This window comes from Micropterus dolomieu, linkage group LG14, assembly GCF_021292245.1.
Source record: "Micropterus dolomieu isolate WLL.071019.BEF.003 ecotype Adirondacks linkage group LG14, ASM2129224v1, whole genome shotgun sequence".
Lineage (NCBI taxonomy): Eukaryota > Metazoa > Chordata > Actinopteri > Centrarchiformes > Centrarchidae > Micropterus > Micropterus dolomieu.
Window position 1 is genome coordinate 16,975,924 of NC_060163.1, and position 14,756 is coordinate 16,990,679.

The 14,756-nt window shown below is 39.3% G+C and overlaps 1 protein-coding gene across 2 annotated transcripts in view; it reads right to left on the minus strand.

The window, feature by feature from the left end:
* The window catches only part of qrfprb (pyroglutamylated RFamide peptide receptor b), a 27,964-nt gene that overhangs the window by 5,919 nt on the left and 7,289 nt on the right, over positions 1-14,756 (minus strand). The window contains exons 3-6 of one of the 2 annotated variants that reach the window (XR_006827977.1): positions 8,732-8,793; positions 4,853-5,088; positions 3,235-3,332; positions 1,875-2,364 (exon numbers count right to left, since the gene is read on the minus strand). Coding sequence is in view for 1 of the 2 variants with exons in the window: in XM_046067933.1 (XP_045923889.1) it covers positions 1,967-2,364; positions 3,235-3,332; positions 4,853-5,088; positions 8,732-8,793 (794 nt within the window). In the remaining variant the exon portion in view is untranslated. Of the gene's footprint in view, positions 1-1,183; positions 2,365-3,234; positions 3,333-4,852; positions 5,089-8,731; positions 8,794-14,756 lie in introns of those variants that run through there. The other variant, XM_046067933.1, reaches the window with a different exon arrangement.

The following is a 14,756-nucleotide window of genomic DNA, read 5'->3' on the forward strand; positions in this document are numbered from 1 at the left end:
TCAAGGTTCTGGAGTGGCCTAGCCAGTCTCCAGACCTGAATCCAATAGAAAATCTTTGGAGGGAGCTTAAAATTCGAGTTGCCAGGCGACAACCTCGGAACCTGAATGATTTGGAGGCTGTCTGCAGGGAGGAGTGGGCCAACATCCCTGCCGAAATGTGCACAAACCTTGTCACCAACTATAAAAACTGTTTGACATCTGTGCTGGCCAATAATGGCTTTTCTACAAAATATTAACATGCTGTTTGTCCAGGGGGTCAAATACTTGTTTTTCCTCATCAGATGGTTATAAATTTTAATAAATTCATATGATGTGATTTTCTGGAATTTTCTTTGGGATTCTGTCTTTCACTGTTAGAATGTACATATGATTAAAATTATAGATCGTTGCATTCTTTGTAAGTGGGCAAACCTGCAAAATCAGCAAGGGGTCAAATACTTATTTCCCCCACTGTACATTCATTTTATATCTCCGTCACCGCAACTCGCTTTCAAACTGTGGCCGTTTATTCACCACGGGTCCCCAGAGCCGCAGCGGGGCGCCCGGGTGGATTCACGCAGCCTCCGCGGGGCGAGGGGGGCGGCTGGCGCCGGGAGGCTTCGACCCTGCTTACAACTGCTTGCAGTTCTAGTTTTAATTTACGTTGCTTTAAAATGACAGCTCAGAAGCAAGAACTCCTCTCTCCTCACACTTCTCTGCTCGCATCTCGGGGTAGGAGGCACTAAGACGTGCGGCGAGGAGAGAAATCGCGGAGGTACAAACTGAGAAATGAGAAAGGCGTTGGGAATTGAGATTTCTTCAAGATGGCATGCTAAAATCGATGGTGGACGGAGGAGCAAGGAGATGAGGTGGCACAAAATAAAAGTACTCTTTGTAGTGCTGACAATTTCTACATTCAGTATTTGTTGATAACACAAACAATTACGTACTTGTAACACATAAATGAACGTACTTTCAGATATTCCATATCATAGCAACCAAAGCATCTCAGCTGGAAAATAAGCTGCACATCCAAAGTTGTCTCAAATGCTTTCAGATGGGAATAACGCTATTTGTGGCCCCCTTATGGTGTTTAATAACTTTGACCGTTTACATTCCAGGTAAAAAATTTCATCATTTGTCGTCATATCCCAAAATCTGTGTGGAATTTTGTCATAATTACTGCATCAGTTATTGAATTATGGCCGAAAACAAGTTTTGTGAGGTCACAGTGATCTCTAATTCTAATCAGTCCTCTTTGTGCCAAATTTTAAATTCCTTCCAGGCATTCACAAGAATGGAATTTACTGTAACTACCTTTGACTGGGAGGGAGAAAACATGAAACGTGTGAAGCAGTATTTGCTCTTCTGACCATAAGATTTGTTTAATCATCAGACTTGAATTTTATCAGGAGGTGATCTCTGATCCCCAAAGATATTAAAAGCAAAGAAAATTGTCTAAGAGGCAAAAGGGTTTCTGTTACCTCATTAAAATAAAGGTTTGTCGTTGAACAAACCTGCAGTGAACTGAGTGTCATGAATAGCTGACTTGAACTGATGCAAATTTGGCAGTACAATAAGAGCTGTGGAGTCATCCTAGGTAATCCCTAACTGCTAAAAGCATGGCTCTTTAAAGTCAGTGTCAACGGAAATTATTTCTCAGTTTACATAAACAGGTGTTTCAGTGTCTGACAGCTGGGCCAGATTGCCCCATGCGCAGTCTTTAAAGGAAAACTGCCTCTTTTTGAAATTGCTAAATTTCCTTCCTGTTGCTCTCCTGACCAGAAAAAACTGTCTCACTTCTGGCACTGAACACTGCAGATGTGTTTTCAAGCTGTGTCACTTTTTGAGTCTCTGAACTGCAACCGTGAGACTTAAAGTCATATCTGACTCACCTGGTGCTGGCAGTATCAAGTTCCAGTGATTGACAGCAAACAGGACGGTTGAGATGAACAGCTAAACTCTTGAACTTGGAGCCGGTTGCTTCTCATTTGACTTGAGAGGAACTGTTTGCAGGGAGCTCTGTTTGGATGCAGGAGATTTTTTCTCCTATTATTTCCAGTGAGCTCTCTCCATGCGAGGAACTTGAAGGGCCTTTCACTGCTGAGTGCGGCTCAGAGCTCTTGCCTTCATCTGATTCCAGGAAGGCTTCTCTACATTGGGGTTTGATGAACTGCACGCTCAGTCTGGGCCCCACCGCAGCGCCACCCTGCTGGTTAGGTTTGCGGATGCAATGGGAGAGGGTGGACACGCAGCTCTTTTTGAAATTCTCATTCATGAAGGCATACACGATAGGATTGTTGAAGCTGTTGAAGAACCCGATGGCCTGAACAATGGCGATTATCATGTTAAGTGTGACTCCGTCATATTTCTTCTCCAGGTTATCTGGAAAATTACACACAGAGAGAAGTCACAACTCAAACAGAGACTTTACATAAATGGCAATATGCACTTAATCTACACTACTGTTCAAAGGTTTGGAATCACCTGTTTTTGATGTTTTCCTTCAATAATGGTTATTTTAACATAGATAAAAACAGTATAATTCAGACATCAAATGAATTATTTACATTTGAAATAGTTTGTCCCAAAATAAGAATAATTATATTATTAAAACTTCCATTTTGTTGATGTCCCCACAGTGTTTCATGACAGGGGAGAATATTGTTGTTTTCCATTCAAGAAAAGCATAAGTGACCCTAGATCAATTGGGTTCTCATTGGTTAGAGTCAATAGGTTTGAACTGTGATTTGTCAGTCCATAGTCTGTTAAGCTCATATTCTGAGATCCAATTCCAATAGTTCTAAGCCTAGACTAGCCTTCTATTTCTATTTTAAAAGCAACATGACTGCATATTACAGCTTGTTATAGGCATTATTGTCACTTGACAATAAAACCGGTACCTGTTCCTGTTAAAATCTGCAAAGATAAAATTCCAATTTCTTTTACCAGTGACTTGTGATTTCCTATACTCATATTTAACTGTTGCTGAGAGGTATTATTCTTTTTCTCTCGTCTGGTTGAACCATTTTACAGCATTTTGTTAACCATGTATGAAACATTCCTTTTCTGCAAACACTTCATGCAAATTAAAATCTATTTGTAAAGGGGATTTCTGAAAGTCCATTCAAAAATATATAGTCCTCTCAGGCATCTGACTGTACCAGATAATGCTTTTGAACAGTAGTGTAAATCAAGAAATACTTCCTATTTTCATTTCACATTAAAATTCATATAAACTCCAGCAATATTTACAATACTCAAACAGCATGTGGACTGTGTGGAACGGTGCCCAGCAAATGGTGAATAGAAGAACGATGGTGATCATCATTTTAACGGCTCTTTTCTTTTTCCTGTAGAAGGTAAAAACAAAAAGTATAGAAAACCTGATGAAAGAGGTAACGGAATACAACAATCATGAGTTACAGCAGATGCCCTGTGGCACTTTTCCATTAAAGTGTGCCAGTGAGCTCATTGACCCACTTAAATGGACACAACAGTGAGTGGGCATGTAAAATATCAGGACCCTGGCAGCCACACACCTGAACGGACTGCAGTCATTTTCCCCCTTGTTCTCCCCAGGCTTGAAATGCCAATACCCCTGACCTGTAGTCCTATAACCCACTGTTGGTCTGGGGAGAGAGGACAACCACGTGTCTCTTGTGATAAGAGGTTGTCCTTTCCAAAAACAGCTTAAAAAGACACATGTTTATGTTTTCCTGAGAATTGACCAGGGTTGGTTATTGCTGAGTTTACCAAATCTGAATATAATTCCCACTCTGTTTATTGTTTCCCACAAAGAAACCAAATGTGTTATAAGCAGAAAACTTCTTTAATTTCAACAAATTCTGTGTGCCATAAATACTGTTTTGCAATATTAAAGATCTGTGATTCTCCTCCTTGTTTCCTCTACTACTGCCAAACTCTCAACCAAGTACACAACACAGTAATCAGACAACAGTACTATACCATATCTATTTCTGTGCTCAGAGCTGTTAGGCATTTAAGATTCTGTTCATGGAAACACAACAGCGCTTCATAAGGTTTTTATTGTCAAGGAGCTACAGCTTTGCATTGCCTTAAAGACTCCGAATAATAATTTTTGAAGACATATAAAAAAAGACTGTGTGGCTGATATGGTTGTTCAACAACAACAAAAAAAGACGCTGCCGGTGTGTGTTGCCCTTTAATCACCGACATTAACATAGTAACATCTGACATTTTGACATCCTGTCACCTGTCCTCTCCACAAAATCTCCTGCATTGGAACTTGTTCATACTGTCTAAAACTACAGGTGATTGCATCAGACGAAACACTATCTGTAGCAAAGCAGAAAGTAGCAAACCCAAGGTGAAGTTGGATGAATGGGTGTACAAAGCCTCTATGTTTGACTTTGACCAAAAAGACAAAGATTTTTCCCTACCCCAGACATAACTATAATTTATTTGATATGACATGACAATCTTTCCTTACTTTTAGAGGCCTAAACTTGACAAGTTGAAAGGACCAACATTAACTTTTGGTAGGCAACAGATGCAAACAGCACTCTCCATTGTCAAGCATCCATCGGTAGACAACATCAAAACGTTTAATCTAATAAGTTGCCTAAAGTAATGTTAAATGTAGTAAATGTTTAGGCAATCACAAAGCAAGTGCAGGTTCTCTTTCCCCTTCTTGCAGGTACAGTGACCAACCATTAGGAACTGCTTGTGCAACTACAAGGGCATGATCCCTTACTGTCTTTCGACCCTCAACCACTGCCATTTTTGTTTACTAGAACTCAGAAAAAAGCCTAAAATACCTCAATAGACATAATGATTAGAATAAACCTTTTTATGTGGTCAAAATGTACACTTCTGTTGTTTAACCTACCTTGAGATCTTACTGATCTCCCTGTTGTTCATGGTGTTGAGTACTGAGGAGTCGCCCACCCTCTTGCGTATCCACAACTCAATGCTGATACGTGTGTAGAGGAACAGCATGGCTGCCAGAGGGAGCAGGAAGAGAGCCACCATGATGAAGGTGGTGTACGCCTGCCTGTGAGTCAGAGAGCGCCAACTCTCCTGACAGCACACGTGATAGTGATCATACAAGAAGTCATACTTCACCTTTGAGAGGGAGGGAGAAACACATTTTATTCTCGGAAGAACAATCAAGACAGATAAAGTAGCCCTGACTGACAGGGTGGTATTATGTGAGACTCTGTGACACGTGATTACAGCTTCTGCGGAGTACATCATGACACACAAACTCTTGAATTGCTCTTCTCACAATTTTGGAGTGCCCAGTCTCCTATAGACTGCAGTCCTTGTCACTGCTAACCCTCCTCTTGCTGATGGTCACATAATGTTGCAGCCACTTTGATGAGCTTCACTAAAAGCTTTGCTTGAGTGCTCTCTGCCCTAGTCACTGAATAATATGAGTAATATTATTCATAAACACAGTGTACAAATTGCCAAAATGACGTCTACTGATACTGAATCCTAACACTAGGTCACAATTAAGCTTCTTGAGCCCTGTATGATATTATAATATACTATAATACTATAATATCTCTGTTGGGAACTTATAATGAGCTTAAAATTATATAATACTTAAAATACCTAATTCCAGCATGATATTCCTAATATAACTTGTTGTAAATAAAATACAGACACATGGAGTATGCTATTGACTCATGGCGTATGCAAATATTGTGTTAGTATTAGGGTATGATCGTTTTTTCATTTGATATCAGTATAATAAATATAGTGCCTATCCTGTCCAAAGTCTCTCCAGATAACAGGGAAGCCATTTGTCTACTCTGGGATGTTGACATTGTTAATTTTTGGCAGATTACTGTGTGGCTTATTGCCTTTCATGGCCTCTTCTTGGTAAACTATATTAAAGAGGCCATGAAAGGCAATAAGCCACATAGTAATCTGCCAAGTATCAACAACACCAACATCACAGGAGCGCAGGTGGCTTAGTTGGTTGAGCGCCAGCTCTATGTGCAAGGCTCAGTCCTTATAGCTGCAGCCCCGGGTGAGATTGCAGCATGTCATCCCCTCTCTCTCCTTAATTTCCTACTTCTCTCTAACCTATCCAAATAAAGGCTAAAAATCCCCAAAAATATATTTTTAAAACACAACACCAACATCACTTAAGCACAGACAAACAGTTTTTTCTTACTTACCTAGCTCTGTGTGTTTGACAAAGATGCCTGGTTCAACTCCAAGATAATTAATTATTCAGTTAACTCACAAACAATAAACTACAAGTTAATGCCCAGTTTTTATTGTCCACCCTTCTGTTTGGCAAACCTCCCGATGACTTTAGTCAGAAGAACACACAACCAAAAAAAAACTTCTCTGCCTTACCACATCTGTGCACCAGATGTTTTTGACAATAACTTAGTCCTTGTAGACTGTAGCAGAGTGGAACCAACTATCCCAGGGAAAGAAATCCAGCCGGCGCTTATTTAAAACGGAACACAGCTGCACCAGATGTATTCTGCAACTTATATAACTGACACATTTTGGTCAAAATACATTCCTTATAAAATTAAGCATTTTGAATTCTATTTGTCCATCAAGACAAAGCAAGGCAAAGGCCAAAGGATCCCTTCAAGGGGTACCAGGACAATGGTTTATGCATAGCCCACTGCATGTTATTAAATATGAATATATTTTCTGCCTTACAGAATACAGTTGTAGCCTAACTGTTTTAAATCAGTAAAAACAGTAATATTACATTTATGTAAAAAGAAAGAAAGAAAAGGAAGTCTTATAGGCTCCTTTATGGGGACCCTTGGTGAGTGTGGGCCCTGGGTTTGCCGCCCTTCTCGCCACCCCATAAAACCCACTATAGTGTATATTGCAGATGTCCATTAAGCCAATTTTGTGTATTTTATGTTTGTTTTGGGATAAAAACAACAGAACTGATAAAAGAGAGTCTATGTTTGTTTGTAATTTACATGACTGTGCATGCATTGATTTGTACTTGCAAGAGTGTGTGTGTATGAAAGTGAATATAAATGTATATAGTGAAATCATTCAGTGTTCACTTCTACATCATTGTTTAAGCCACTGTTTCACTTGTATATCAAAAACCTGATATTCTGGTGTTTTTAATTCTGGTTGTAAGGCAAGACTTTTTGATGGCTAATCAAACTTTTTGAAACAATATAGTAACCATGTGCCGTCCTTATAGTAGTGTTCCTTGGACATGACCTGTTTTGTTCGGTATCCCCAAAGCTGACCCTCACAATATGTCTTGAGCAAATCTTATCAATTCAGAAAGAATGGCATTATACCAGTGTTTTCTGACAGGATACAAAAACATGTCTGAAATTACAGAGGAGCCAGCATTTAGCAGGACTATCTGCAGCCAAGTCTGAACGACCATCGTTGACATCTTCACCTGAGGCCAAGAGGTAACAGTTGTTAAGTTTCCTGGGAAGTGATGAAAGGACATCATTGTGATTGGGGATAAGTGGTGGGGTAGACCCTCTCCTCTGTTCAGCTTCCTTGACACTTCTTTTAAACCATCCATTCTCTCTGTCTAAAATATGCACCTGATGGTCCTCAAACGAGTGTCCTTGATCCTTCAGATTAAAGTAAACTGCTGAGTCTTGACCTGAGGAGTTAGCCCTTCTGTGTTGAGCCATAGCGAGCTACCAGTTTTCAGCCACTTAATGCAAGACTCCTCTCTTCTTACTATGTATGTGTATTCACAGTAAGACTGTAAGTAAGACAGTAACTGAGTATAGGTGCAGCCCTCTAAGGTTATTGCTATTGGGTTTACCCCTTCCGCGCGCCTGCGTGTCACTGAGAATTTTAGTCTACACCCACCCACAGAGTGGGCCTCTCTTATGTCTGCCCCCCACCCAGTTTCGCGACTTACTCATTGGTCGGCCCTCAGCCTCCCATGGCACGCCATCGGTGCTCGCGCGCACGCCGACACCAGTGCCGCGGCTAGCGGGTGACTGGGTGGTTCATTATGGCTCTGGGCAGGTGAGTTGTGCTTGGTGGTACCGTATGGGCCAGTGAGGCGTTGACTCATCCTGCTTCACCTCTAACCCAATAGCGATAGCCTTAGAGGGCGAAGCCTATACGAAATAGAACGGGGTTTACGTACTGTAACCCGGATTCTATGAGTATAGACGCAGCCCTCTAAGTTGTAGGCCTCACTGGACCTCGGTTCTCAGTGCTGAGGAAAAAAGGCATTTGGGAGCTGATGGCAGGGCCTCACCATTGTATGTATACAAGGTGCGGACGTAGGAGAGGTCCACGCTGTGGGTGGGCGTAGACTAAAATTCTCAGTGCCGCGCAGGCACACGGAAGGGATAAACCCAATAGCGATAGCCTTAGAGGGTGAAGCCTATACGAAATAGAACTGTGGCAGGTTAGCTTAAAAAGCAACAATGTAATGTTCACATAGTTTGAGGCTGTGCTGGAGGACTGAAAGTTAACAAGATGATCTTAGACTTTCTTTCTGAAATATCTTCCGCTACTTGAACTAAAAAGAATCTATGGTTTGGACTATCCCTGCACCTCCACTACTTTACCCAATCCTTGAATTTCTCTGTCTGATTTCCTTTGTATTTTAGGTACACTCTTGATATTTACAGCAATTCTATGCTCTTCTGTACTGAATAAGTTTTTTGATTTTGCGCTGTACAACAAGAGTGTGATTTTGCTTTGCTGTCACAGCTGAAGGATGCTAATGAAAGGAATTTTGTGGTGGATTGCTTTGAAGGGCACTACTTACCTCTAATTGTTGCACAAACAGCATTGGTGAACCCACTATCACTGACACGATCCATACCAGCCCTGCAGGATGCACACAGATAAAATATTTACAACTTGATTACATTTAGTTCAAATAATATACATGGCATACAGTTTGATACGTATAGTAGCTGCCAAGATAATTCAAGCAGAAAAACTTGTGTGCAACTAATGCCAAACAGTACGCACAGCAGCTGCACAATTTAATTTCTCTTTTACATAATTCACAAGCTGCCAATCATGATGAGTCTCTGCAACATTGTTTTCAATTCCAACCGTGAGGATGCAATGCTCCAATTTACCACAGAATGCTACGTATTCACTTGATTAGACATTGTGATTGATGTCACCTGTTTTGGTGCAAATAAAAGTGACAACAGGTGTAACAAGGCAGCAGCAAGACAACTGCCCAAAAAGAGACTGGTTTTGCATGTGGTGGACACAGGCAATTGCTCTCTCCTTATCCTTCCTGACCGATTTTGCATTTTGCTAGTGTCCATGGGCCTCATGTTTAAAAGACTGCACAGCTTTCATACTGAAAGATGCCGTACTCACAGAATTTGAAAAGTATGTACGCACAGAAATAACCACATGTATAAAAGCAGGCATTCACCGGGTCCACCTTTCCTTTATACATCCCAATCAACGTGAAATTGAGAAATTGAGTGCACATGCATGAGCCCCACAAATTACTATGCAAATTACCTTAAACATGCCAACCTCACCTCCTAAGGTCCAAATTACAACGGCCAATCCTGCTGCATAACGCGTGAAAAAGAGAAACTTCTTCAAAGCATGGGCGTAAATTTCAAAACAGTTGCACGGGCACATTAAACATAAAATTTCTCAAGAGCAATTTTTGAAGGGGACATTTTAAAATATATTTTACTTAAAAATATTTGAAAGAAGCCCTTAACCTATTTCTAATCTCAGCATTTTAATTCTAATTAATTTTCCACCTTATTTTAGTGTTTAATCACAAACAACAATAATCTGCTCACCTTGCTTTTCACTTCAAACACACATGCACACACCTACACCTGTCTCTTTCTCTCCCTCCCACCCTGTACCTATTTGCTCTGACTTTATTTATTAGCAGTTTTACAAAAAGACATCTCGTGTTTCGTACTTTACACCCGCGATTCCATTTCACAGTAGAGGAGGCCTGTTGTTAATTACCAATACAGACCACCGTGGTATGAATGATATCGTCACCAACAGCTGTGTTCACTGTTGCTTTACGTGGTCCTTGCTTTCTAATATCCATCGTTGCATGGGCAGATCTACCGGGGTGGCAAAAGATCCTAAAAGAAAGCCTTGCCACCCCAGTTGGCAGCAACGAATTAAAAGTTATGGCCAATTTCATAATTTACGAGCCTTAATCTCCAATGTCCGACTTTAGTGAATGCAGCACGAGATGACGCCAGAGCGGCAAGAGACTGATTTCTTTGGAAAATTTATTTATTTATTTAAAATTTCACACACATAGATACCAAAAAAAATTAAGGAAATCTTAAAAGAAAAAAAATGCATGTGAGGGTGTGATAGAAGTCAATAATGGCTTATACGAATAACCATACCCAGAAAACATAACATACAGTAAAGACACAATACAAAATCACAAATACATTTTAAATATTAGTAACAGTGAACATTAAAGTAATAATAAATTAAAATTAGAAAGAAATAAAAAAAATACAGAGAAGCAGGAGTCATTTTCTAATGTATAGAATGAATGAACCGCCATTTTCTTTTTTTTTTTTTTACATAAGTAACCATTTTACTTTGAACTCAAATGTTTTTTGACAGCAGGGCATTTCTAAGTCTCTTTTTGTACCCAGATAATGACACAGAAAAATCCATTAAATGCACATTTTCATTCCACAAGATAACTCCACGATGTTTAATAGAAGAGCAATTCTATGCTCTTCCACTTGATGTTTTATACAGAGGACGATGAAGATTCTTAGCTTGTCTAGTTGGATAATTATGGAACTGTGAATTATTTGCAAAATAATATCTAAACATATGAGGTAAATCTGCATTCATGTATCTCACTTTAAAAACAAATGTACAAGTTTGAAGAATGTTGATGTCAAAAATAGTCAACACCTTCATTTTAAAAAAGAGAGGTGTACGTGGTACAACAGGTTTGGAAAGAGATGCTAATTTAATAAACCTTTTCTGGAGCAGCAATATTTTGTCAAGATAAGTTGGAAAAGTACTTTCCACACAATATTGCAATATGTTAAATATGGATAAATTAAACTATAATATAACATTAAGAAACATGCGTTGTGTACAAAACCTCTTATTTTTCTCATAATCCCAAGAGCTTTAGAAATCTTACTGCAGACAAAACCAACCTGTTCTCTCCAAGAGAGCTTATCATCCATATGGATACCCAAAAACGATGTTGATGAAACTTTGATTAATTCGTCATTATGAATATAGAGTTTAATTAGCTCACTGTCATATTTCTTATTTCCTGCGAATAACATGAAGTTAGATTTTTTGATATTTAATGACAACTTATTTGTTTGAAACCATATACAGTAATTATACAGATCATGATTAAGTTCTCTACAAAGAGCTGTCAGATCTCTATATGAGACCAAAAGGTTGGTGTCACCTGCAAACAGCAAAGGAAAGTGGTTTTAGATACTGCAGCAAGATCATTTATATAAATAAGAAATAGTAAAGGTCCTAATATGGATCCTTGAGGTACACCATATATTATTTTATTACATTTCAACTCTTGACCATTTATAAAAACATATTGCTCTCTATTAACAACATAATTAACAAGCCACTTATACACGTTACCATGAAATCCATATCTATATATTTTTGAAAGCAAAATAGCATGTGTGTCAAATGCTTTTAAAAGGTCTAAAAATATGCATACTCATTATTCAGTGGACTGATTTTTCCGGAATCCATACTGATAATTATAAAGAATATTGAACGTGTTCAATTGTTTCAGGATTCTATTATACACTAGTTTTTCCAATATCTTTGAAAAAAAAGGCAATATTGAAATTGGACGATAGTTTGTAAAGGATCCTGGATCACCTGATTTAAATAGTGGAATAACTTTAGCCAGTTTCAGGTCAGTATTAAGCCACTTTCCATTGATGATGCAAATATAAATGTTAATGGCTCACTAATATAAGTAATGACTTCTTTGATTAAGGAGGAACAAATTCCATCATGACCTGGAGATGATTTTTTTAATTCACCACAATATCATTCACCTCCTTAGGGTCAGGCAGATCAAAGTTATTAAAAGAAAACTATCCTTTATATAATCTAATGGGTTAACTTTTGTATCAGTTATCTTTTTGGCAAGAGATGCACCAACATTTGAAAAGAAGTCATTAAGCCTACAAGCTATATCAAATGGATCAGTAAAAGTAGAATATCCATCTGTTAAGATTGAAGGAAATTGAGCGGAGGCGGTTTTTCTTTAAGTAACTGATTTATAATTTTCAAAAACTTTCAAAAAGCAGTGGCTACATGTCCACAGCGTCCCCAGTGTAAATGAGCCTCCCTCCCTGCTCCCTCCCTACAGGCTGAGCTGCTCCCTCCCTACAGGCTGAGCTGCTCCATGCTTACCGCTTCACCTCCACTCTCTTTCTGCTCACTTTCTCACTCGGCCCTGTCACTTTGTCACTCTGTTTCACTGTCTCACGCCTCCTCCTCTGCCTGGCAGTGGCTACAGCTCTTTTACTCCTTCAAGTGCCTGTGCCTGTGCCTGCTCTATGCAGGGTACCGCAGGTGATAAAGCTACTGCAGCCCCAGTAGCAAACATGAAGATGAATGATTTTTTTTGTGGCTCGTGATGATGCAAGAAACAGAGAGCAGAGGGGGTGGGGGCTACTAAGAGATGTGATTGGGCCAGCCCAATGTCAGTATAGAAAACTACCCAATGGGCCGCCGTCCGTGCTTTATGGGCCGATTGTTGGACCCATTTTAAAAAAAAAAACAGTTACTGTATATAAATAAATAATTTACGTTACACCAGCCCCAAAGGCTCGTCGGCCTTCTAGGCATTTGCCTGGTATGCCAGATTACCAATCCGGCCCTGGCTCCAAAGTGTTAATGAGACTATTATTAAAACGAATAATGTCGGTATTTGGTGATCGATAAATACTACCAATTACCATATTTTTGTTATTTTTGTAAGACAAAATTTCGATGAAGACCGATTCAACCTCTTCATCAGAATTTAGAAAGGTCCTGTCTATTAACAAATACAAAGTTTTGATGAACAAAACTCCTCCTCCTCCAGACCGGGACTGTCTGCTGATGAAGTGAATAGAGTTATATGATGGCAATTCGTAAAAGCCTAGGCCTTTAGAATCTTCGGTGAGCCATGTTTCAGTAAGAGCAATTATAGAACTCATATTGATTCGATTTAATGAAGATAAAAAATTTACCAACTGATCATAATTTTTAGGGAGAGTGCGAATGTGCAAAGTGCAAAACTTAAAATAAATTGCAATCAACTGGAAATGAATCCATAAAGCAGTTAAATTGGGGTTCACTGTAGTATTCACAAGAATATGAATTGTTAGTAGCTGAAAAGTCAGAAAATTTATCATGGCAATCAATTTCATGTCTGTTGAGTTCAAATGGATTAAATAACATACTATCATCAACTGTAAACCTTTGTTTTGTAATAAGACTGACAGACAGACATACACTAAATTCATCATCATTAAGTGAATAGAAAGGAGGAGGAGAACTGAGGCACAATTTTCACAAATCCATGACATCCAAATGTCAGCTGTCATTTTAGTCACTGGTGTGCATTTTAAATGACAAAGGGAACAGTCAATGCCTGAGCCCACAGATTTTTGGTATTTTAAACATATATATTTCTGACTCATGTAAATTTGTGACAAGCAAAGTGTGTAAAATAGTTTCATAGACGCTCTCACTCTAAACTGTAGGGAAATCACTTCCTTATTCCCTAGGTTTTGTAGAGGGACGGTGAGTAATCCGCTTATCATTTCTCAGGTAAGCAATGTCTCCTCTGTTTCTGGCCTCTTTCATTGCTGGGGTCAGATCCTTGCATTTCAGCCAAAAAGCTTCCGAGAAGTCTTCGTTCACAAAAGTTTTTGTCCCTTTGAGGTACTTAGCTTTCTCGAGAACAGCTAACCTGTCCTTATGGCTGAGAAACTTAACCACTATTGGCCTTGGTTTTTCTCCCTGGCCAGGTGGTTTCTGCTTGTCGTCAAATTTCAATTTTTCTGAGATGGTTTTTCTGATCTTTTCCTCCGAGTCGGCCCACTTCTCATGGACAGTCTCTGTAATTCCGTCGAAGATCAAGTTGTTACAGTAAGACTGATTCTCCAAGTAATCAACTTTAGCTTTCATGTTGTTAAGGCTTGAGCTGATTGTTTTAATCACCATACTGACCATACCACTATACCCAAACTGAGTGGCGCAAAGCAAGGAAGCCAGGAGTCACAAGGAAAGGAGACATGTTAGGAAAGAGGTAAAAATAGGTTAACTATCTATCAAGAAATTAAATTATAATGAAGGCACAGTGCTAGCATAGTTGCGAAGCTGATTTTGAGATGATAAAAATCAGATTGAAGAACGTTATTTCACTAACTATATAATGTTAGTTAGGTCTGATACTAATATTGCTAGCTAATATTGATTCAACATCTGTCAAGGAAAACATTGTAAGGTTACTTTGAATCTCACAGAAATGAAGAGGAAAGGTAGCCTATGTAGTTTTTTCTCACCAAAGAGAAAGGTGAGAGAAATAGAAAATGAACAACTGAGCAAGGTAGACGGAGAGGGTGAGGTGGAAGGAGAGAGAAAAGATGTGGAAGAAAACGTGACAGAGATAGACTACAATGCCAAGCCGACCAGGGACAGGAGGAGGTGGGAGAACGCCACAGGGGTGAAGATATGGAGGGAGAGCATCACCAAGATGAGGATGGAGAAAGCGAGAGACAATATAACGTGCAGGGCTCAACCAGTGA